The sequence below is a fragment of the Asterias amurensis genome, chromosome 1 (assembly GCF_032118995.1).
Source record: "Asterias amurensis chromosome 1, ASM3211899v1".
Taxonomy (NCBI): Eukaryota; Metazoa; Echinodermata; class Asteroidea; order Forcipulatida; family Asteriidae; genus Asterias; species Asterias amurensis.
Genome location: NC_092648.1, coordinates 22,766,395 through 22,791,511, shown reverse-complemented (window position 1 = coordinate 22,791,511; position 25,117 = coordinate 22,766,395). Strand labels below are relative to the sequence as shown.

The following is a 25,117-nucleotide window of genomic DNA, read 5'->3' as shown; positions in this document are numbered from 1 at the left end:
AGGTGGGGAAAATGTTTTAGAGTAGGATAATTTACTTTTTGTTTGTTTACAATTTTGTTTTTCTCAGAGTTGCATTATAGTCTTCTAAAATATATAAAGTGAAGTTAAAATAAGATACAGGAAAATGTTTTGAAGTTTTTTTAATAATTTATTTCAGTAGATGATACTAAATACTAAAATATAATACAAAGTACTGAATACACAGTATATAAAAAGTAGCTTCAGCATTCTTTTCCTTGATCATTAGTATGTTTCAAAAGTGTTTATAATTGTTGTATAATTGTGGGATTTCTCCAGAATTACTTTAAGTTCAAGTCACACAAGACAATTTACAGGCAACCAGTTTTAGGCAATCTCCTATAAGAAAACTCATTAATATTTCAGGTTTAATTTTGTTTCTCTTGTTGTTTGTGAGTTACAGCCAAACCAATGCTCAATTGTACCGCCAAAGTTTTCCTTTCTTTTTGCCTTAAAAATTCCCCAGTGCGACAAGGCCTTTAAGTCAATGATATATCAGTTATTCTTGCCTGTTTTAATTGAAACAATGAAACTTGCTTAGAATTGTCAAATTCAGTTGCAAAGAGCTATTTCTTCATTATTCTTTTGTGTTGTCCACGATAGTGTCTTTTAAACATAAGTAGCCCCAAACGAAGCAGTGCACCATCATCTAATCTGCCATGGAAAGTTAAATGATGAAAAAAATAATTAATTGACCAATTTTTTACTGCATTGCCCTGCACTGTAGCATGCAGACCTTAAGATTAATCCTAAGTTAGGACGAGTTACTCGTCCTAACTCGAGATAAGACGAGATAATTTTGACTAAAAATTAGGGTTTCTTTGGTATCACAGCTTTCTATTTTGTTCTGGTTTTGATCAAGGTTATGCATCGTGGTGTCGAGGTAACCATTGTCACCTTTTCTCACTGTACACCTCCAAAAGGTCAAAGGTGACTTCGGTGATTTCAAATGGCGTGTGCATGACCCCTGGCTGTAGTAGATAGTGAAGTATTCCGGTGGTTTGATTGCGCTTCGTCAGACTTGAGATTTCTTCCCATCGTTCCTGAATGATGGAGACAAACTTATCGATCACAAAATGCACATTTCATAGAATTTGGGTTTGAACAAAGAAAAATTGACCAGAGAGAATTTTTAACTAACCAATTCAACCACCTCTGGTTTAACAAGCTAAACTTCTAACTGAGCTATTTAGCTCTATGTTGGCAGTCTCCCTATTTTGTCATGTCTTTGGTTGTGGGGTGGCAGTCAGAAGCCATACAACCGTTCTTTACTGCCGTGTAGCCAGGGTTGACATAATACAACCTGGGAAGTTGTAGCCAGGGAATAAGAGAATGCCACTTTCTTATTTCAATATGCACTAATCTCTATTGCAATCGTTAACAGCTCTCACACAAAAGTTATTTTGTTATCGAGTCGCAGCTTAGTACAAGGTATTTTGTTCGTACAAGATTGAGTCAAAGTTAAAAAAGAGAATTACAAATGTGGATAAACAAAACAAATTATTAAAAAAAATATACAACAAAATACCAATTTGAGCAGCAACAGATTTTTAGAATGAGGATGATGTTGATCAAATAGACACCATCTTTAAAAATTAAAAATGCAGCCGCATTGTTCAATTACCAATTGTGCATTGCGTTCTGTGAAATGTGCATGTGCTGCAAGCCATTCTCAAGTGGAAGGCATGACTGTGTTTTCCAAATGGTAGGTAAAGGTGGCCCATTTACGCCATGTTGCAACCTATCTATAGGTCTGACTGAGAATAGGAGTGGTTGGATGTGCCTACCTGATCATTGTCAGTGTCTCCAAACTTGTAGAGAGGTAGTGTGGCAGACTGAATGAGCGGATAAACACTCTCCATACAGGCGTCGCTGAACTGCTTTTTCATCTGACCTAGGTCTCTCTGCCAAAATAAAAAAAAAACAGTACCAACTTTAAACACCTTCATAAACAAGCATGCTGACACTCTTATGGAAGATACAATGGAGTTAGCAACATAGCCCCCTGACTTTGCCCTGTTGCAGGCCTGGAACTACAACGGGGCCACAGAGACCATTGCCTATGCTGCCCTGATCTTTGGCCTTAGTGACCCTTGAAAATGAAAATGGCCTTGCCCTCTCATCAAAGAAGACATTCAAGACCTGCTGTTGCCTCTTGTTATGTTTCCGATGGACATACTGTTGGCAAGTGCTCTCAATGCAAGAAAAGTCATCCTGTACTTTCAGTAAACAAATTCCAGTCCCTTATTTTCTTACCTTCCATTTTTTTTTTTTTCTTTTTTTTTTTGGGGGGGGGGGAGCACTAAAGAGTGAAAGTCTTGAGTAAATTTAATCATGATGGTCAAGACTAGGAATGTTGCACAAACATTTTGCTCTATTGGTATAATGGTGCTTGTAAACATACCCCCACTTATCAAAATATAAACCAGCGGAGGAAACATCAGTCGGCCAAAATTATGTTCACTGATTAATTTATCTTGCAGCCTGAATGGATCATTACCTTGTCCGATTTCTTCATCGTTCTTTTCTTGTCTGCCCAACAAGTCTGCACGCAGGAAAGAAAACAATAAAAGATGAACAAAATTACTAACAACTTTGTGTTAAGGGAAAAAACTCAAAACTATTTTGCACAACCACCCCCCCTCCCCCCCCCCCCCCCCACATACACCATTCTAGATCCACACAGCTCTGTGTTGGAGTCACCCTGTGGCCATGGGCATGCCTTTGTTTGGTTTACTTAAGGAAAATCGTATTTATAAACACTCTAAAAAAAACCGGCTGTGTGGTCTTGTGTTGTTCAAAAACTTTACATGGACCTATTTATTCCTAGATCCATACAAAAAGATTATCAGTCACAATTTTTGGTACAAAAATGCAAACAATTCAAATTAATCACAGTGCGACCCTAACAGAGTCTTTCTCAAACGCTAAATATTTGATGTACAAACAAATAAGCCACTGTAAGATACTACTAGTCTTTCAACAATTTCCCTTAAAGGGAAGGTACAAGTTTGGTAATTACTAAAACAAGTATTAACTTAAAAACTGACTTGGTAATGAGCATTGGAGAGCTGTTGATAGCATAAAACATTGTGGGAAACTTCCCTGAAGTAACGTAGTTTTTGAGAAAGAGGTAATTTCTCACTAAAATATTAAAAGACTTCTAGCTAGAAGTCTTTTATTCCTATCTGAAAGCACACAAATTAGGCCAACAAGGGTGTTTTTTCTTTTATCATTTTCTCGCAACGATGACCAATTGAGCAAAGTGACCAAATTTTCACGGGTTTGTGTTTTTATGAATATGTTGAGATACACCAAGTGTAAACACTGGTCTTTGACAATTACCAAAAGTGTACAGTGCCTTTAAGAATCCAAAATCAATATGTGATTACCCTGAGTGCATCCATGATGTCTGGGTAGAGGGTAGCATGAGGGAAACTTGCTAGGACTGGACTGTGAATCAGATCTGTAAAGAAACAACGACATCAGTTAGAAGGTCACAGTCATAATGAACTTACACAATTCAATAGATGTTAAAATTGTTTTTACCCATACACCGATGTGTATTAAACACTGTATACTTAGTATTTTCTCCGAGTTCTGGGAACAAAATCCGCAGGCAAATCACTCAGGTTGGATTCAAACCCGCTACCTTTGCATTGCCAGAGCAGACGTCTTACCACTAGACCACAGAGCTAGCCCGACGGTCACATGTGGTTAATACACATCGGTGCAAGGGTAAAAACAAACTATATGAACTAGCATAATGGTCTATCAAAGCTTAGCTATCAGAGTACAATGGGTGAACGATCTTAAACGCAGAAGGCAAAGTGTTTTCAGAAAGTATGCATGAAGAACAGTGGTGGATTGAGGCTGTTAGGATATCCATACTGACATATACCCAAAACCTTACCCGTATTCTGCAGGTCGATTCTGTCTGTGAGAAGAGCATCAGCCAGAAGCTTCCGATAAAATGAGAGAGCTGGGACGTAGCAGGTACTACTAACGACTGTGTCTGGTAGAGTGCTGTACAAGAAGGGAAAGAAAACATTTTATCAAAAACTAAACTTTGAAATATGTGCACATTGAAATACGAATGCCCTTTCTTCTTGGAGATTGCCTGGCATTGGTTTCCTGTAAATTGCCTCTCCCTTATAAGCTAAACAAATTAACTATGTGTTAGCACTTCCATGAAGTGGCTAAACCAAATTGAATTTTAAAAGTTTTCAAGAAGGCACACTGCTAAAGTTTTGTTTTTCTAAAATCATAACACCCGTATTGACTGTTATATGGGTAACCCTGTTGTAGCCCTAGGAGTAGGTGGCAACAGCCCCTGAATTCGAAGCCCACACCTTCAGTGGCCTTTCGGGCCTTGTGTGTCTGGCGACTTGCATAAAAAAAATGTATATATATATAAAATAAAAAACACTTCTACTCACTCTAGTTCTGCCTTCTGTTCCTTGGTTGGAGTGACTAATTTGATGACTAGTCTTGGCAATTTGTTGGCTGTCATCATGGTGCGAAATTTATTTGTCGAAGCTGTCCAGAACAAAGATGTTGAGAACAAAATTTTAAACAATATTCAGTTTTTGATTTTGTTCTTGAAGGGGCACAACAATTTTGCAAAAAGCAAAAACTCACATTTTCCTAAAAAGAAATCCTTAAACCTACACAATTTTGTAAAATAACAAAAAGTTTAAAAAGTAAAAGAAGTTTTATAGCAGCAAGGTTTGAAGTTTAACACTGACAATGAACTAATCTTGGTTCCAAGACCTTTGCACTGAAATGGATAAAGTTCAACAACAGAGGGAGAGGGCATCCCTATTCTTGGTTCGCACAGAATCGGTTCAACACAAACAGCAAAGGGCGTCACTACCCTTCGTTCAAATTCTAGCTATAGACAGTCGTTAGCGGCAATGAATTAAAGAACGTGACTCTCTATCGAGATATCACTTTACCAGCATGAGATAGAAGCATCTTGAACCAAGACTAACAGGGACTCTTCAGTCTTACCCTTTCTGCTGATGGATGGATCTACATCAACGTCTTGTTCAAATGGAGTTCCTCCTTTGATTGGCACTTCATAAACCCTAAATGATAAACAGACATATAGACCGTATTGAATATGACTTTACCGTTCAAATATCTGCCCTACAACATTGTGTCTGTGCGCGTGTGCGTGCGCGTGTGCATGCCTTTGTCAAACTGGGAATGCTGCGTGATGCGTGCTTTATTGATGTATGCGTTTGGACGCACATACGGTTGTTTCCCCTATAAGATGGCGACTTTCATAGCAAAAAAAGGGGTTATTGAATATGGTCTATTAAGAGAACATTAATGAGTCTTCATTGAACTATACTCAGAGATGAGATTTGAAAATTGTGAAAATTCTTGAAAATAGCTTGGGTGCCTGTGTTCCCTTATTCTCGACACTGAACCTCCAAGATGTTACAATCCAGGAGGTTTACAGACCTTGTGCATCACCAGAAATACTAAAGTACAGGTTTGGCCACAACGAGGACTACTCCATTCTCCCTTTAGTGACTGCTTTACTTCTGCCAGAAAATTTGATGCTAAAGGAGGTTTAAAAAAAATCCTAAAATCAGGAAAATTCCTGAAGAATCACATGGCTGTTTATAATGCTGCAACCACGTCAGGATCGGCCAATGAACAACCTCTATTTGATCTTTAGGCGAGGGCGCCCTATTCATATGATGTCATATGCATAAGGTCGATTGACGTGGAAGTGTCGTGGCCGAGCGGTTAAGAGCACCGAATTCAAACTCTGATGTTTCTGATCAGCAGAGTGTGGGTTCGAATCCCCAGCCGTGACACTCGTTTCCTTAAGCAAGACACTTAACCATTGCTTCGTCCTTCGGGTGGGATGTAAAGCCATTGGTCCCATGTGTCGTGTAACGCATGTAAAAGAACCCAGCGCACTTATCGAAAAGAGAAGGGGTTCGACCAGGTGTTCTTGGCTGTGGCTGCTAAATGCGCCGTAGCACCTTGTAAACCCTTATAAGGTGCTACATACTTGGGTCTCATAATTTATAACTTCAATAACCGATCTTTCTGAAAGTTTGTATACACTCAGGGCCTTGAGTACCTTATTAGGTGGATACGTGCGCATAAGACTCAAACATTATTTATTATTATCATTCTATTATGGAGATTATAATTGGGCATATTGGCCAGTTTAACATAGTTTGAAACAGTTACATGTTTCCCTGCAATACTTACTTGTTGACTATTGGGGCACCTGTGGTTTCATCAAACAGCGGTAAGTGCACCCAGCCACAACTGAACTCTCCCTTCTCACCAGTTTTCTAGAGAAAATTGCAAGTGAAAGTAACAAATAATATAAAGGCATGGGTTACACAGGGAATTTTTACAAGCAACTCAGAGGCAACCAACTGTGCTGTATGCAAAAAGGAACACTTTCGTAGAACAGATGTTATTTTTTTAAACGATGTCTTAAAATACTCAAGAAAATTAGGTAAACATTCAAATGCGAATGCCTGTTCTTCTTAGAGATTGCTTGGAGCTAGTTGCCTGTAAATTGCCCCATGTGACATGTCTCTAAAAATGAACGGAACAGTTTATTCAGCAATTAAGATGTAAGTCTTTATTTATGTTCAGTATAAAACAACACAATTGCAAAACAAGTCTGCACACTGTAACTATTAATTATATATTTTGTTTCAATGAACAATAGACATTAACATGGTATAGATTAGGAAAGGTAAATGTGAAATCAACTCCCACCCCCACCCAAATTATAACTCAAACAAATCCCAAATGTACATCACATTTTGATGCATATTACTTTCTGAAACTAACATCAAAAGCTGCTCTTTTTACCTTCTGTTGTCCTTGATTCTGATTCAAAGCCATTTCACTAATGCTTCTAGTGCCCTGAAAAAATGCAACTTTACAGATAATGCAGTACGAACATGGATGCACTATGTTTTTTTATGTTGACGTATATTTTCATAATACGCATTGCCCATTATGCACAACAAATGACAGACACAAGGTTTATCGGACTTACCGTTCGTAGGTAGGTAAGGCAGCACTCAAACAGCAGTCCTGTAGCAGAAATAAATTGAAAGAATTACAGGGTACCTACAGTACAGGAGCGCTCGATATCAGTTTCCTTAAATCATGCTCGGTTGCTTGGTGTTTATTGGTGTATTCTTTCTGATAAATTTAGGAAGGTTTCCAGTGCAATTGCGGAAATGAACCTGCGGAAATGAACGGCTACGCCCAAGGACTTTGTTTTGTTTTGCAAGTTTGCCCCAAACTGAAGATAGGAGTTGATATTCCTCTTAAAACAGTCTAGATTGTAGGATGGAGGGAAACATGAACCAGGCTAGGAGTTCCAAAGAGATGTAGTACGGAATAGCTCTTTATTCTACATCTCAACAAAGCGAGAGTGTATGGGATGGTATGGGTGAGAACAAGCAGAAAGACTGGCTTCACGCTCAAACACCCTGATATGAGAAACCAGGTCAGACCATGGAGGAAGGAATAGAAGGAGCTCGAACGACCCGCAAAACCGCAGAGTAACAAAAGAATACCCTGACAATGCCCCCGTCTAACCAGTGGAAAAAGATAGGAGACCTCCAGCTGGACGGCCGATTAACGAGCAGGATTAGATTTCTTTGTACAGAACGTGCGGTACCGCCGCTCTGCACCGTTGCCTTCGTGTAAAGTTGAATCATTTGAGACAAGAATTGTGAATATACACGTTTTCATTTACCGTTTGTGGTGTTTCACTGAAACATCATGGCATATTTTTTCCTTTTTTTTACTTTCCGGTCACTAGCGGTGGTTCAAAATTTGGGTATTAGCACACGAGGGTGGTTGGTATTCAATTGTATTTTTCGATTTGGTGAGCACAAGTGTACACAATTTTTATCAGGTCTCAAAAAAGTTGTTTTTCTGTATAATATCCATACGACATACGACACCATGGTTGAGTGAAGAACCAAGTGCGCACGCGCAAACTCACATACGCCAGTTCGCCCATTGTCTGTATAAGGTATGTCGGTGATTACGAGGTGTTGTTAAATGACCGCGGTACCGCAGGTTCGACTTTTGAAGTCCCTTCGTTCGAGCTCCTTCTATTCCTTCCTCCATGGTCAGACACACTGGTGTCACATTCACCATGAAAATTTCTGTTGAAAACAAAGAGGCTGGCTGCAGACATATTGAGGGAAATAGGTTAAAACGTTGATCCCAACCCTTCACACACAAGATTAACAATATGCTTCTGCACTCTATCCAATAAAGATAAATGACTTAACTTCCAGCAATAGGTATCTTACCAATGTTTTCCTGTGTATGGGTAGTACGTACGAAGCAATCCCCATCCAGTGCACTAGGCAGCATTCCTGTCATCTAAACGATGAAAGAAACAATACATGATTTTCAGTTCCTTTGTTGCTTTCATGAGCAGGGCCCAATTTCATAGCGCTGGTTAAGCAGACAATTTTGCTTAGCAATTTTATCCTAAGCAAATCTTAGCAGAATACCAGTCCAAGATGGTGATATGCCATGGTATTTTAGCTGGTAACCTTATTCTGGTGAGCATAATTTTGCTGTGCTTAGCACTTTTCTGTGCTTAAGCAGTTCAATGAAATTGGCAGAGTAACACAAGGAGAACCAGAAAATAAAATAAAATAAAACTCTGGTTCAATTTCTACGCATAGTTTAAAAATTAATTGGGGAGCAGATCATTTCAAACCATAAAGGGTGTCCAGATCAATGGTAAGTTTTAAAATATAAATGTTCACAGATTTGAAGAGAACTTATTATAAGATACATGTATAAAGATGGACATAGTGGGAAAACTTCCCTTGAAATACTTTTGCTATACAGTTTTTGAGAAATGAGGAAAACAATAAGTTTTGATCTCACAAGTCCAAATCCTGTTGCAAAAAACAGGGAAAACATAATTGAAAGTTGTGTTTTTTCATCCAATTTAATTCAATGCACATTTATTTTTCGTGTTGACAATAACAATTAATCATACTTGAAACAAATAACAACGAGTATAATTATGAAGAGATGGATGCCACAGAATTCAACAATAAAATGTATAGAAATTTATATCGAGTGTAATTAACATGCTAGCCAACATGCAGGGAAATCCATTAGTTTCTTGTGACTCCTTTGCACAATTACTTTCACACATGTTTGTTATGACATGTATACATTTGGTCAGATTGTGGATATCGGTCTTTGACAATTACTTAAGTTGTCCGAGTGCTTTAACATTGTCAAGACTGAGGGCACTGCTTGGTGCTTTACCTTTGGGGAGAACCTCCAAGTTTTGGGGTCCGACTCAACGTACGTTGCTTGAACTGTATGAATGTTACTCAGGACCTGTAAAGAATAATTTGAAAAATATAATTCTACAAAAGAACAGCAAAAACTGCAAAACAGACAGCTACTAGAAGAAGTTGGAATGAAAAGCAGTGAAAAACAATTGTCGTCATCTTTGCTGTCCTCGTCATCACTATCATTAACTACTGTCATAGTCATCAGTTGGTCATTCAGCCCATGTAGGGTTGGGAGCTCCATAAAATGAAACCATGTGTTGTAAAAATCTAGCTTTGTTTCACCTTTTCACCATCAAACACTGCTACTCTGATATGCCTGTTCTTTGCCTCAAGACCTGCATAATTACAAAGACACAAATTAAAAAAACATTAATTGCAAATTTTGCGATCAAACTTAAGTACTAAGTAATAAACCACAAGGGAAACTGACTGGGTAAATTTGTAAAAGCTTGTGTTTTAACAAAGATAAATTGACTGGAGCGGGACTTAAACCAACAACCTCAAGATTAACTTACCGATGCTCTACCAACAGAGCTGTCTAGCCCTACGTTTGTTGGTCTCCCTATTAGTAAATTTTTCGTTGTTCAAACCTAAAAACTATTCTTTCTTAGTTCAGACCCAAACTGAAGTAAGTATCATTGTGTAATGAAAATGAACAGAATTCACGAAAGTTCTCAGTGTGTTCAAACCTAGAACAATTATACATAAAATTTCCTTTTCCTTCCCAAAAGTGATCCTCAAAACTGTGCAACAAGACACTTTTTGTCAGACATCTGCAGAGCTGTCAGCATTAGCATCTTGCAATCAGGGAGTTTTTTGTGCAACAGTCAGGGACATATTTAAAACTACATTTATAATGATAGGGAAAACGTTGCCCCTAATCGGGGAGATTGTCAAATTTGATCCTCGGAACATGGACAAATTGTAATAGATGTTAAAAAAAAAAAAAAATTAATATTCTTTTAAATATTTTAAAATTAATATTCTTTATCCCCGATGCAAATTTAACATCTATTATATCGTTGCGGTACCCGCTGCCAAAACATAGGATTCGAACTGCCTCTAGCTGCCGGGCAACCTCGGTAGTCTAGTTGGTAAGACACTGCTCTAGAATTGCAAGGGTCGTGGGTTCGAATCCCACCCGAGTAACATGCCTGTGATATTTTCTCAGGACTCAGGAAAGTACTGAGTATACAGTGCTAACACACATCGGTGGACAAATTGGGTTATTTTCCAGAAGCTTTCTGCAGAAAAAGGGCGAGTTGGCAGCTCTGCATCTGTAGACTAATACATGGACCTGGGCCTAAATTCATAAAGCTGTTACGCAGAAAATACTGCTCATCAGCAAATTTTTGTGCCAAGCAAAACATTCAGGGGCACCAGTTGCAAACAATGCAAACTTTATGGAATTTTGGCTGGTAACCAGAATCTGTTCAGCAAGACTTGCCTGGCTTAGCAAGTTTTTCACAAACCGGCTTTATGAAATTGGGCCCATGAGCATTATGTAAAACTATCTCTAAATGACCCACGGTGTATTTCACAAAGAGTTAAGACTTGTCTCATAACTCGTCCTAACTTAGGACTAGCCTTAAGTATCTGATAACTCCTATGACCAGTCCTAAGTTATGGCTATGTTTTTGAAATCGACCCAAGGGCAGTCACTAACCTGCTCCAACTTGTGGCATGTTCTTGATCATCATAACTGAAAACATCTTCTGGACGCGTACAGAGCGGGCTCTTATCTGATGAAATAAGAAATAAAACTTCTTAGTTTTTCCCTCCACTGCAGTGACGTCTAGAGTTTTGTTTACAATTTATAAAAAAACAACAACAAAAAACCCAGTAGTTGTGTGAAAAGATGAGGCTTTGCTGGGCTCACCTGATTTTCTTGAGGATTCCAGAAGAGATCTTTGAAGGCAAGACTAGAGGGGCTCAGCCGAGGCTTTAAGATGTTACTCAAGGTGTACTGATCTGTTGTCATAGAAACCAAACAAAAGAATTACTGAACGTAACTATTGACTCATTAATATTTTGTTTCACTGCACCGGGATCTGTTACAACTTGTCACTGACGCCATAAAGTAACATGCACATAGGTACTATTAAAAGTGAGTGATTGAAGAAAATATCGCCTGAATTTGAACGTTTTTTTAAGCACCTGGCCTTCCAAATATCAAGGTGTTTTCAACCTGTTTTCTCATTGTGGGCACTTGATGCTTTGAACTTGATAAATATACTGTTTCTGACTGATTTTTTTTACATTCTAAATTAATGAACATTAAAAGAAGGAAGGTGTGTGTCAGTTTGTGAATCCTATAGACCCCCCCCCCAAAAAAAAAAATATTTAAAAAATAAAATAAAATAAAAATTTCCATTATCACAAAGTGGCACATTTCAATGTATTACAACATTACATACAGTATGGAAACCTGAAGGTCAACGCACATGAACCCATCACACACCAAATTTGTGTCACTTCATTTTTTAAGTTGTTCACATTTTAGCATAGTGTGCATCGCATATTAAAGGCAAATGTAAATTGTGTGTCAGCAATACTTTAAGCGGCATTTCTACTTTACGTCACTTCATGATTTCATCCATCTAATATGGTAGAAATAGAAACTTTGACACACGATCCTCACCCTCTTTGAGAAGTCTGGCAGTCAGTGAGGGCCTAAACCCTGAAGGAATTGCTCCCATGGCTGTCAATACATCTGTTACGCTCGTCTGAAAAGATAAAAGGAAGCAAGAAAATGAACCAAATGATATGCGCCTTTAAAGCTAAAGCTCACAAAACTCTCTAGGGTTATTGACTAAGGCACTTCCTCACTAATCCAATGCGATAGGGTAACATTTGTGTGTTGCATGTGTTACTTGACTACCCATCTCCAAAAGACACTTAAAATCTCGCTTTGAAAGAGTATCAAATAGAATGATATTTTACACCATTTTAACGTGAGGTTAGAGACATGTAACTGAGGTTATAGACTCTATCTAATGGTAAATGATTGTATCACAAAACTCAACTTGACCTCAGAGCCTCTCTTTAACATACAGGCTGGGAAAACAGTATAAGGTTTATATCACAAACCATCACCTTCATCTAAATCTGTGCTTACCTCTGTCATTGCTTTCTTCAATCCCTTCCAGAGCTCAGTCCCACTGTGATGAATACAGAAATGAATATCACTATCATGTATTATCACATTATTCAGTCTTTCGGGACGCTTGGTGGCAGCAGACTTACCAGGTAAAATCCATTGTTCTCGGTAATGCGCGCATGCTCAGAACTAAGTAAACAATGACAATTTACCAGGTAGGTCTGCTGCCACGTAGCGTTCCAAAGTCTCCCATTGGACAATGTAGAAATGTCCAACAAATAGAAAATGAATAAACTCGGTCACCTCATTCTGGGGTAAAATGTTTGTACAAATACTGCAGTAGGTGCACAAGTAAAACCTGCTCAAGTAATGGAGCAAAAAATCAATACAGAATTTACAGATATTTTGTAACATCCCAGTGCAGATGACCAAACAGCTTTTACCAAATACTCACGATTTCCGACGGGCTCCTTGCCCATGATCTTGATCTGTCAAAATTGACGAGAAACGAAATAAACAATGTTCAATTTCCTCATTGAGTACAAGCATTGTTATGTCTGGAATGTATTTTTGTTTAGTTTCTGTTTGTGTAATGTTTCCCTTCATGCAGTCATACAATGTACACTTCTTTGGAACAATAGACGACAGAAATTTATTTTTTGCCAATGTCTAGATTACTTATCAAAGAAGTCTTGCCTCTTACAAATGCTTGAAGATTATTTTACCTTCCGTATGTAAACCCTGTTGCGATAAAGAATTTTTGGTACTTACTTCCATGCTCAGGAGACTGGAGATCTCTGTGATCACTGTAGTCTTTTTTCAACTGAGTGAAGACAAATGCAAAATACAGTCATTAAAGCCATTTGCAAGTTAGATTTAAATAATGTCTGATACAATGATTTGTCTAGTCATAATTTTATTTGCATTCCCCAGACTATACAGACGTCTGCTATGTCGAATGGTAAGCTTTGGTATAGCAATTTTCAGAAGAGCAATTCCTGGTACCGTTGTGCCATTTTCCGCTTACATAGCTAGCGCAAAAAATTCAGCTCTTGCCCTATAAGCGAAGAATGTTGATCGCAAGCACAGAATGATGCGGTAGAAAGAACCATAAGACTGGGCTTGATCATACGTTGGATTAGCTCATAGAGTTATATATAAGAACTAGAGGGCGCACGAGTGATGCTTCGTGCACAAACGCCACGGGACTGCAAGATGACAAGCGCATCATTCTGCACGTGCGTTGAATATGAAATACAAGTTTGAGTTGTTTTTTTATTGAACGCTCACATGATGCTGTTTGTTCAACTTACAAAATGGCCGCACAAACACATGCTGTGAGATGCCAGTTTTGTCAACTTAGAAAATGGCCGCCTGCGCGCATGCCGGAGCGCGTATATAGGCCAGTGCGCCCTCTAGTTCTTATATATAACTCTATGGATTAGCCATAGCTGCCTATTCAAACATGGACTATGATATACCTTGAGATAGGTACTGGGTACCAGACCACGATTTCCCTCTTCATCCTCAGCCATCCACCATCCATCCTCCCTGAATAAAACAAAAAACACAAACTGCTCAATGATCTCACGATAACTCTGGGAGTAATATTAGGTATAAGAACAGTACTAGGTTCATTTTCTAAATCAAGTTATAGAAGCTGGCATTTGTTCTTTCCATTTATACATGATAAAACACAAAACTTACAATTTTGTACTAAAAGAAAAAAAACAATGCAGTATGGTGGTATACCAGAGCTGCCAACTATTGCATCTTGCAATCAGGGGAAATTGAGAACTACATTCAACTTTAAAGAAAAAGAATTGTTTATCAGAGTATGGAAAGAATGAGTTTTTTTCCAAGGTACTTTTTGCAGAGCGAGGCAGCGCTTGCAGCTCTTGAATGGGTTTGTTTTTCAGACTATAAGGCCGAGTCCGAAACGACGACGACTTTGGCTACAGCTACGTCTAGATCAGCACGTCTACCAGTGTTGAAGAATAGCAGACGCGCGCGATCTAGCCGTAGCTGTAGCTGAAGTCGCCATTTCGGACACGGCCTAAGACGAGAAAGCACTGGCCATACAATGTTTATCACACATCAGTAGACGGCAACGCCACAACAAGGTTGTTTTTTTATCCCCTTTGTCAACCCTACGTCATCTTTATGATTAGTTAGAAAACAACTTTCATATTATATGCAATTGGTAAGTGTGTTACAAAAACACTTACAAATATTTTAGTTTCACTTGGACATTTTCACTGTCTTGTTGATTTAGTCATTTGACTGTTTAGCAAACTGTCCTCCTCATTTACATACCTTTCGTTCAGGACAGTGACGATGTCACCACATCTAAAGCCAAGATCTTCAGTTTGCTCCGGATTGAAGTCGCAAACAGCCTCGAACCTCTCCATCTACAAAAAAAAAATATTTACTCAAATCAGTCTTAATCAGAACTTTTTTCAAAAATGAGACTAAAGTGTGTTAATTTAACATCATAAATGTTTGTTTACTCATATTTAACACTTTGCGATGCAAAAAGAGATGTTCCGACTTCTATACATTTTTCATGTAATGGACTTTGACTTGTATGATCGGTTTGTGGTAACACCAATGGTCACTTGGCTGTGTAGATTTATTAATTTTTTTATTTTTTTTTTTTTTTGGGGGGGGGAACTTGGTCTTGCTTTCTACTGCTGCAGAGTAGATTTCAGAATTCAGGAGACTACTGAATTCTGAAAAGACCCGTCCTGCTTATTAACTTCTACCTGGGCCCAATTTCATAAAACTGTTAACATTTAGCAGAAAATACTGCCTGACAAATTTCTTTGCTAAGCAAGAAATAATTGGGGCACCAGTCACAGCAATGTAAGATTAAGGTAAATTTGACTGGTAACCTGTTTCTGTTTAGCAATACCTATTCCAGTCATTGTAAAATCAGCAGTTAGCTTAGCTGGATTCGAACCCACAACCTTGACATAGCCAGTCCCTCAGTCTAGCCACTTGACAAATTAGTCGATCATAAATAAGTACCCCTTCATCAGGAGGTTGGAACACTCCATCACTGACGGCAGAGTCTCCAGTTACTCTAAGTTCATCTTCGGAATCCTCATCTTCATATTCATCTTCCTCCTCCTCATCTTCTTCATCATCTACTTCTTCGTCTTCATCCTCCCTGACAAGGGTAAAAAATTAAGAAAGACATTCAGGGGTGAGAGTCAAAGCTGACAGAAAAGTCTGAAACTTGGATCCAGATCTTTGGAGGTCTGGTGAAGTGATGAAATTTCCACCTCTTGATAACCCCTGGAGTTATAGACTCCAAATAGCTTCTGGGAATAGCATCCTCAGCACTAGAGATGTACATCAAAGAGCAGTATGCATCTTTACCTGGAAATTGTGTTACCAAAAGTCTGAATTCAGATAAAAGATTTCTCATCCCTGCAAATTAGTCAGTCTGATCCGTGTGGAACATTTTCTATTAGCCAATCACATAGCAATCTGCCATACATGGACTCGACTCATGGGACACTACCACAATGTCAGGTTTAAAAACAAAACAAGGGAGTAGAATTAGATAATACAAAAATAGATAAGAAAATTCAGTTAGTTCAAGGCCATCTCAGGAGTTGATGAAGGGCGTAGTCCCCCCTATTTTTAAAAACTTCTTAAATGATAGAACGCTGGACTACAGAGCCAACAGTCACAGAGCCAACTGGCTAATGGGACTCAGCCACCCTTGACCCAATTTCATAGAGCCGCTGAATTACAAAAAACAGCTAAGCACAACAAAACTCTGCTGACCAGAATAAGTACCGGCCTAACTGCTATGTCACAAGTACAATTTGCAACTAGTATCCTGCTAATTTTTGCTCAGCAGAAAAGTTTTAAGCTAATTTTCTCTTCTTAAGAAACCCTATGAAATTGGGGCCAGACTGTGAAATAAATCTTACTCCTCTTCCTCCTCTTCATCTTCCAATTCCTCCTCCTCTCCAGACACATCTTCCTCCTCCTCAGACACCTCCTCCCCATCCTCCTCCTCATCTTCGTATTCATCCTCATCATCATCTTCGTCTTCATAAGAATCTTCATCGTCTTCCAACTCTACTGCAGCTTGTTTGGAATCCTGTTTTCCTTTTGGTTCTTCTTTCTTGCTTGACGCTCCTTTCTTTTGAGTTCCTGTCTCCTTGATGTCAGCTTCTCCTCCAGCTGTTGTAGCCTTCCTAAAAATGGACAAATTATACATTCAAAAATAAATCTTTTAGCTAAAATATTGTTTCAATATTATTTTGAAATTATAGGACTTGAGAAAAGGTACATAGATAATATAACTGAAACAAATTACTGTAGAAGATTTTAACATCCGTGACCCTTAAAGTGATCTTGCATTTTTTGATGAGTGATACCAATGTACTAAAGCTGCAGTATGTTTTTGCCAGCCAAAATCAAGAGCTGTTTTAGACATGAGTTGCTTCAGCAGCAACATACACATTTGGTTTTTTTCTACCCTAAATAAACCTAAGTACATATTGAAACTTTAAAGATCTGCAATACAAATTCCACAACAATTTTCCCTATTTGCTTAACGTTGCCTCTTATAACTTCAACTAATTATTTTTGGGTGACTGGGCCTGTTCTGCTTGCGTGAATGTTGCAAATGTGTGAAAACAATTTCTGGTGGAACGCGCTATGTACTGCCAACATTGGCGACTATAGCATAGGACGAATGGACGAACACATTTCTGAGGGGTTTGCACCCATCAGATGGCATGGCAGAAAGTTCAAAAGATGCTAAAACTGTATCATTATTATACAGTCATTAGGGGTGAATTTCATTTTGTGTGTTAACAATTTATAGGAAGTTATAAATGGCATGACTGTGGGCTGAAATATTAAAAGCAGTTGTTTCAGTTTTGCACTCACACAATTGCACTGAGCGGGAACGTTTGCAAAATATTCGCGCAAGCAGAGCGGACATAGCCTTGACTGCACACATGAATTTTTTTTTAATTTGAACCAATTATAATAGTTTCAGTTTTTGCCCTCCACCAGTATTGGAAAATACTCAAAGTTTTAACTCAGAGGCTTATAACTGAGCCTCAAGTTTACGTCTTCCTATTGTGAATTTGACTTAATTTGTGCAGTTTATACATTAAAAAGGGTTACATGAAATTTCCACAGTTCCACATCAAAAAACACACACATTATGTTAGTATGATGAGAGTGCATCTAAAAACATAGGTACATGTGAAGTGAGGAGGGGATGAATGGGACAGTGCATTGCACAATGTTTATTACAAAGCAGCATCCAAAAACTGTGCATTAGAGCGATTAGAATAATACCACCATACTGAATTACAAAACATCAGATGAAGAATGCCATGTATAAGTAAGGGTTTAGTTAACATCAAGGTTAGAAGATAAATACATTACTGGTAATCACTCCCCCCCAAAAAATACAAAATATACCAAATATACAACGGTTTGGAGTTTTGTTTTTACCCCTTACACCAATGTTTTTGAGCACTGTAAAATATTACTGGCAAAATACTGTTACACAGTACTACTATCACACATCAGTGTATTTGTAAAAACCAAAATATATTCTTCATCAGTGTTGCAGCCACAATGGGCGATGCCATGCGGACCTGCCCAGAACTAACAAATTTTTATTCAGCACTCTGAGCAAAATATACTGTGCGGCCAAGCACAGATTTCCCCCAGATTGCACTTCAGCAATGATGGCCCCATATCTAAATATGAATAATATTGTTGAACCGATTGCCTTTGGTGGACTAAATTGAATTTAGAGCCCACCATTAAAATTGCCTTAGCTACAATACTGTTCTTCATCCCAAATACAAATTTATATTATAAAAAATACTTGTTGCAATATGAACTCGTTATTAAGTTCATGTGAAGACTAATTCTCCAGTAAAAGTCAAGATAATATCACTAAAGCCAGCGACTAACTCTTCAGGATCACACTGAGCCTGACCATCGGGAACTTTTCAGTCGGCGATTATTTATGACCTGGGCGTAACTACGATGATTTTAGGACAATTTGAAAGTCGCCGCTCGAAAAAATTAACAGTCGCAAGAAGAGAACAATTTCAACTTGTACGACGTGATCCCGAAAAAAATCGTAGGTCGACCTGAGGCCGCCTTTAAAGACCTCAAAAATAAAGGTGCCCTTTGTATATACAAATCTTACAAAATTGAATGTTGCCCTACTTGATTCGTACTATGTGGTTCCTGCATCGTTAAAAATGTTCAGTCTGTTCTGCAATTTTGACTGCCCAGTCAACCAGGCAACAAGTAATATTCATGAGGATTAATGTTATCAGGGGTCGATTTCTCAAAGCACTAAGATTAATCTGAGGATGAGCTGTCAGTATAACCAATAGTGGTTTGTACTGTAACATCACTTGTTGCTTAGCAGTTAAGATTGATTTGCAGTTAAGATCAATCTTAGCTCTTTGTGAGATCGGACCCAGGTTAGGTTAGCGGTGACACCATGTGAAAAAAATCTCTTTTGAGTAAATACAAAGTAGTAGTGGTGGTTCTGAGAAGAACTGAGAAGAACTGGTGGTTTGACAACTCTACAGGGGTTAATGTAGAAAGGATATTAAAACAACAATCACACTTAAATCACTAACAATTGCTAGCCAGGGAAAAGGGGTATTCTGGTGGGAGGGAAATGACGGGTTAGATTATTCGGTAGGATTAGTCCGGTGGAATAAGGGAAGGGAAGCCCACATGCTCCAGACCACATCACAAAACTTCCAGTGAAACTTCACCTGTCAGATGGCTTGCGCTGGAAGAGCTTCCACCCACTGCCTCCTTTCTTCTCCTTTGGCGACTTCACAGTGTCCTCCGATTCACTGGCCTTACGTTTGCCTCCGAATAAACCCTTTGGACTCCCAGATGACTTTGAAGACTTTATTGGAACATCGTCTTCGTCGTCTTCGTCATCTTCACTGTCTTCCATTTCCTCATCGTCATCCTCATCATCCTCTTCCTCGGATCTTTCGCTTATCTCTTCCAGAGTAGCCTCAGCCTTCCCAGCTTTTCCTTTGCCACTCCCCTTCTTGCTTTCCTTCTGCTCCCTCTTTTCCCTTTCCTTCTGTTCCTTAATTTGTTTATCCTTTTCCCGCTTTTCCCGTTTCTCCTGCTCACGTCGTTCCTTCTCAAGCAACTTCTCCTTTTTTTCTCTGTCCTTTTTCTCCTTCTTAGTCTCTCCTGCGGCACTGTCCTCTGACTCTTTGGGTTTTGAAGCAGCGTCCTTGGCGCTTTTGGATGAGCGGCGGAAGATGCTGAGACGTTTCAGTTTGCTTTCTGCTTTGGGAGATGGGGACTTCTCATTCTCCTCTTCCACGTCCTCCTCCTCCTCTTCTTCTTCATCTTCATCTTCTTCTTGTTCTTCTTCATCTGATTCTTCGTCTCCCAAAGTGCTGTCAGCACCAGGCTTAATACTGACTTTTTTGGATGGCGCTTTTTGATCTGTGGCTTGGCTGATGGGAGGTTAAGTATTATGGGCACAAGCAATGAATGGCAAGAATATGTCAGCTAATATGAATGAAAACGAATAGTTAATGACCTGACAGAGTCTTTCCTCGAAGACCCTGAGAAAAACTCTGCTAGGGTCGAAACATCAGGCAATTAACTCTTTTTTTGATTGATATTATAGGTCCTTTTGGTTGGTAAGCAGCTTGCAACAGCTAACTCTATTTTCTCTAATATGAATAAAACAATTCAAGCAGTGTCAAACAAAACAATGATAACAAATGGAATGAATTCAATATCCTTCAGTGTTTGTACACATGCAGTTTATAAAAGTCGTAAACGTGCCAATCATTTAGGAAAATTAAAGTCCATTTACATGCTGCATATAACGACTGGCAGTTATCATGTGTAGAGGTCTTCCCATTATGAATTTATGCTTTAAAAACATATAACCTTTAACTCAAGCATTACTGTGATTTTTTTGGATTTTTTTTTAATCTACACAGGTTTAAGACACTTTTGCTGACTTCTATTTTTTCATCCCTTGGGTTTGGCTGCCTTGATTTGAAACTAAAATGAAAACAAGATGGTTTGACATTGAACCCAATAATAACTACAGTAACATGCAATAAATCACATGGATGCCACAAAGGCCATGGACTCAGTTGCCCTAATGTCGGTGTCAACTGATCGCCTTCAGTCTATTACCAAGGTATAACAAAACAATTGTTGCATGCACTGTGATAGGCTCTGGGGTGTTGTACACCCTCGGGGGCAAATGACACCATCAGCTTCGCCACAGCTGCCATTTGCCCTCCCCTGTATGTACAAAACACCATGCCCCTTCAAACAATGCAACAGTTTACGCTGTCTTCTCTATTTTCTTTAAAGGCAGTGGACACTATTGGTAATTACTCAAAACAATTATTAGCATAAAACCTTTCTTGAAAACGAGTAATGGGGAGAGGTTGATGGTATAAAACATTGTGAGAAACGGCTCCCTCTGAAGTAATGTAGTTTTCAAGAAAGAAGTAATTTTCCACCAATTTGATTTCGAGACCTAGAATTTGAGGTCTCGAAATCAAGCATCTGAAAGCACACAACTTCGTGCGACAAGGGTGTTTTTTTCTTTCATATTATCTCGCAACTTTGACGACCGATTGAGCTCAAATTTTCACAGGTTTGTTATTTTATGCATATGTTGAGATACATCAACTGTGAAGACTAGTCTTTGACAATTACCAATAGTGTCCAGTGTCTTTAAGCTCTCCTTTATTCCTGTTTTTGAACAGTACAATTATTTGATTCCACTAACCGGAAATACTCTTCCTCTACTTCATCTGGGACGAGGTTCTCTTGTAGTTTCTCAAGACGACTCTGTCCACAACAAAAATATTAAAACACTTTTGTTCAATTTTTGTTGAATTTCAGCAAAATACTTCCGACTGATACATGTTGAAAAAGGAACAACCACACATACACAAGAATCTTGGTAGGTGTGTGTTGTAACATACAGATGGATATGAGTTAGGCAAAATTTCATAGAGCTGCTTAAGCACAAAAAGTAGTTAAGCTAAGCACAACAAATATCATGCTTACAAGAATAATGTTACTAGCCCCCCAAAAAACATGTCACACGTAGCACTGGTGACTGATAACATATTTGTACAGCAGAAAAATGTTGAGCAACAATTTCTGCCTCAGCAAATCCACAAAATTAGGCCATGGTGTCAAAATCATGCAAAACTTTTTTTTTTTTTGGGGGGGGGGGGGCACTAGAATAGTGTTTTACCATTTCATGGGTACTGTCTGTGGCTGCTTTCCTGCCGATTTAAATTGGGACTACATGAGCTGTGGATTGGAATTTTTGGCTTAAATTGATTATCTTTTAAGGTGTTCCCTGGTCCAATCAGAATTAACAAGCCCATACTTTGGTCAGAAGCTTGACCCTCTGACAAAATAAAGTATCGTATCATTAATTTTAAAATGTTGATTTGTTATCATATACTACGAGAAACCCTAGCTAACCCACAAAATACCTTTAAGGTTTTAAGTCTCTTAATCTCATCTGCTTTGACTTCATCAAATCGACTGATTGGAGTTGGTTCCTTGCCCTGAGAAAGAGAGAATATCACAAATGTTTTAATTGACTTAATCATTTAAGAGTAGCATCGGGTATTATAGAGAACAATGTTATTTTGGAATTGTTTGTAGTTTGTTTACATGATCTTCCTGGGCTCGATTTCACAAAGTAATTAAATTCATCTTAAGACAAATTGTCAGTATTGCCATAGTAATTTGTATTGTGACATCACACTTTACTTAGCAACTACGATTGATTTGCAGTTACGATCAATCATAGCTCTTTGTGAAATCGGCCCCTGCTGAGGGAACTGGGCAAACTCCCATAGGGGATATAAACAACAAGCTGGCTCCAGCCAATCTCTCTCATAGAAAGATCGGTTTAACCTGTATTATTATGAATTTAACAAATCAATAAATTGTGATCCAGTGACTAGACGACATAACTTTTTCTAGTCAGTATGAAATCAGCGAGTACCTTGGTAGGATTCAAACTCTCAACATTGTGATCGCAAGTTCTGCAGTTAAACCACAGGTCACCACGGTTATTTCCCATGACAACTTAAAGTGATTTTGTTGACCTATTTCATGCCGCACTTACACAAGCCTACCATATCCGCTATTTTGGGAGTAAAAAAATCGACACAAAGGAGAAGACGCCCAAAATGGTGGAAATGGTCGATGAAAATTGTGCAGGGGTGCATTCCCCATGTCGTACAAGGTTTCAAAACTCAGTGCTGGTTGAGTCCTGTAGGGGAAACAAAACAACTCTGGTGGGATTTGAACCCCAAACTTTACCATTTTGTAACATGATGGCAGTTACAGTTGCATTTGAAATATTTTATTTATCAACATTTTATCACTTTATTTATCAAATTTTTTTTAGGAAGCCTCACATGAAATTTACCTGGTTGGAACTAATTAAAAAAATAAGTAACACAGTAAAAAAGTTTCTTACACTGCATTTACCAAAGGGAGGGAACAACATAATTGTTATATTTGTAATAACAGCAAACAAAGATGCCTACCTTTGTGTGTTTTGATACTGTCTGCTCTGCCTTGGTAGCCTTCTTCACTAAATCTTTGCTTCTGTATACAAAACAAGCAAGTAAACAATTGGTTAAATTAAAATGAGTATATTGCAAATTTGTGTCCTGTAAACGCAATGATGATTTTTAATAAATAATTCTGATCCATCATATATAATTTGTTGCACTTTTTAATTCTTTTTTGATATAAATAATGGTTTTGGTTGTTGTGATCAGTAATTAGGTTTTAATTTGGTTGTAATTAGGTTGTTTTCTGAATATTATAATTTAAACTCTTTGTAATATTACCGCAATTCAGCCTTTGGCTGCAAATGTCATTTTTTTTCTCAATAAACATCAAAATCTAAAATCAAAATCTAAAATCACAATCAAATCACAATGATTTTAACGCTCTGATCCCTGATCCAATACAGTTTCAGCTATTTTGGTCACCAAGAAACTTGCTCTTGTTGGCAATTTGAAAGTGAACAATCGATTAAGAAAAATCACCTTTGTAGTAATTTCTGCAAACGAAGTTTCCTGTCAGTTAATCCCATGTCTTCAATAACTCCCTGGCATTCCACTCCAAAAGCATCCACCTGGTAAAAGAAAACAAGATAACTCATTTACACAAATTTGTTTTGTCATATCATTCATGGCATACTGTCCACATTTTTTCTCTCAGCAGATAAGTGGGTTTATCTCTGGTACTCCTAGAACTACATTATGAGGTTCGTTCCACTATCGGCTCATATTTCTATGAATATATCTCCAGCACCTGATTAGCTTGGGTGGCATGGTTGGCTTAAGTGCGTAAAGCGCTCGCCTCTCACCAAGGTGACCCCGGTTCGATTCCCGGTCAGGGCCATATGTGAGATGAGTTGTGCGTTGGTTCTCTGCTGTGCCACGAGGGTTTTCCAGACTATCCGGTTTTCCTCCCTCAGGAAAAAATCAAACACTTTCGATCTTGGCTGTGCTCCGTGGTCATAATGGGTCGATGTGGCTGGCAGCTGAATGCGCCCTTGCATGCCTGCTTCTCGAACACGTTGTAGCCGCGTCCTTCGCAATTCAGCTCTTAGCTGCGAGTAAGGATGATTAGCCCCCCAAATTATTATTATTATTATTTTTATTAGCTTTACTGAACGCTATGGCAAAGTTTGCAAATCTTGTACTGCCCCTCTGTACATTTCAGCTGTAGATAGCAGAACAAACCTTTTAGAGTCATAGTTCTAGGAGTATACAACGCCCATACATATTCTTAAAAAATATGCCTAAAAAACTTAGGCCTACTGCAAAACCAAAAGTACTGAATTTGAATGTAATGGAAGTAGCAGAGTCAATGTGTAGCGTAGAAGTGAATGTACGATATATATTTCCATATATCCTGTGCGACTGTGCGTGGTTAGTTGCAGAGTTCGAAATAAGCAAAGCACATTCGTGCACCAATTACTTTAAAGTTGCAAAAACAATTTTAGTAGGTAGACCTAGCAACTGACACCGGTGCAACTGACCTCTAATTAATTGGTAACCTTTTTCACTTTTCATATTTGCAGCCAGCGACCCACCAAAATTAATTAGAACTATTTTTTTTTAGAAAAAAGCCCTATACAAGAAAATATATTTCGCCCTATTTGCAGATAAGTAATTACATTGTTGTGGTGACATTTTTTGTTTTATGAAACCTTAATATACACATTTCATATCGTAATTTTAATCCTGAAAAACAAAAACAAGTTGGATACTATCATCATTGACTGTTTGCATCAATCAATCATCATCATTCATGTCATTGTCAATCAGTTTCATTCGAACCTCTTTCTTCAAAGCATCACCCTCACGGATCGAGCTCCGTAGACCCCCTTTGGACGCCATTATAAGTATTCTCCTTGTCTGACTGATCCTAGTGTTATCATTCTATATCAATCTTCTTGCAAAGAAAAGGTAGAAGTGCGAAATAACTGTTTGATTTCACCCGCTAAAAATGTGTGTACATGGAGTGTTTTCGGTGATTGCAATGGAACGTCTGCAGGTTAGGTACGAGT

The 25,117-nt window shown here is 38.4% G+C and overlaps 1 protein-coding gene across 1 annotated transcript; it reads right to left on the bottom strand.

Annotated features, from left to right (window-relative positions):
* Positions 1 to 184: 184 nt before the first annotated feature.
* Positions 185 to 25,098, bottom strand: LOC139954198 (nephrocystin-1-like). Its single transcript, XM_071953908.1, has 28 exons — positions 24,888 to 25,098; positions 23,586 to 23,674; positions 23,076 to 23,136; positions 22,005 to 22,079; positions 21,281 to 21,342; positions 19,260 to 19,973; positions 16,413 to 16,682; positions 15,496 to 15,637; positions 14,782 to 14,876; positions 13,947 to 14,016; positions 13,237 to 13,288; positions 12,920 to 12,953; positions 12,484 to 12,526; positions 12,007 to 12,091; positions 11,245 to 11,336; positions 11,032 to 11,107; positions 9,648 to 9,700; positions 9,334 to 9,408; positions 8,349 to 8,421; positions 7,070 to 7,107; positions 6,259 to 6,344; positions 5,032 to 5,108; positions 4,458 to 4,557; positions 3,932 to 4,044; positions 3,411 to 3,484; positions 2,519 to 2,563; positions 1,806 to 1,922; positions 185 to 1,061 (listed from the first exon to the last, which is right to left on the bottom strand). Exons 1-28 carry the CDS (start codon positions 24,945 to 24,947, stop codon positions 912 to 914), a joined length of 3,021 nt encoding a protein of 1,006 aa, XP_071810009.1. The 5' UTR covers positions 24,948 to 25,098; the 3' UTR covers positions 185 to 911.
* Positions 25,099 to 25,117: the final 19 nt, after the last annotated feature.

Coding starts and splice junctions, on each gene's coding strand:
- LOC139954198 (XM_071953908.1), bottom strand. CDS start 24,947: ATGGCGTCCAAAGGGGGTCTACGGAGCTCGATCCGTGAGGGTGATGCT. Junction 19,974..21,280: donor GTAGAGGAAGAGTATTTCCG/GTTAGTGGAATC, acceptor ACCTCCCATCAG/CCAAGCCACAGATCAAAAAG. Junction 12,954..13,236: donor CCAGTCTCCTGAGCATGGAA/GTAAGTACCAAA, acceptor CAATTTTGACAG/ATCAAGATCATGGGCAAGGA.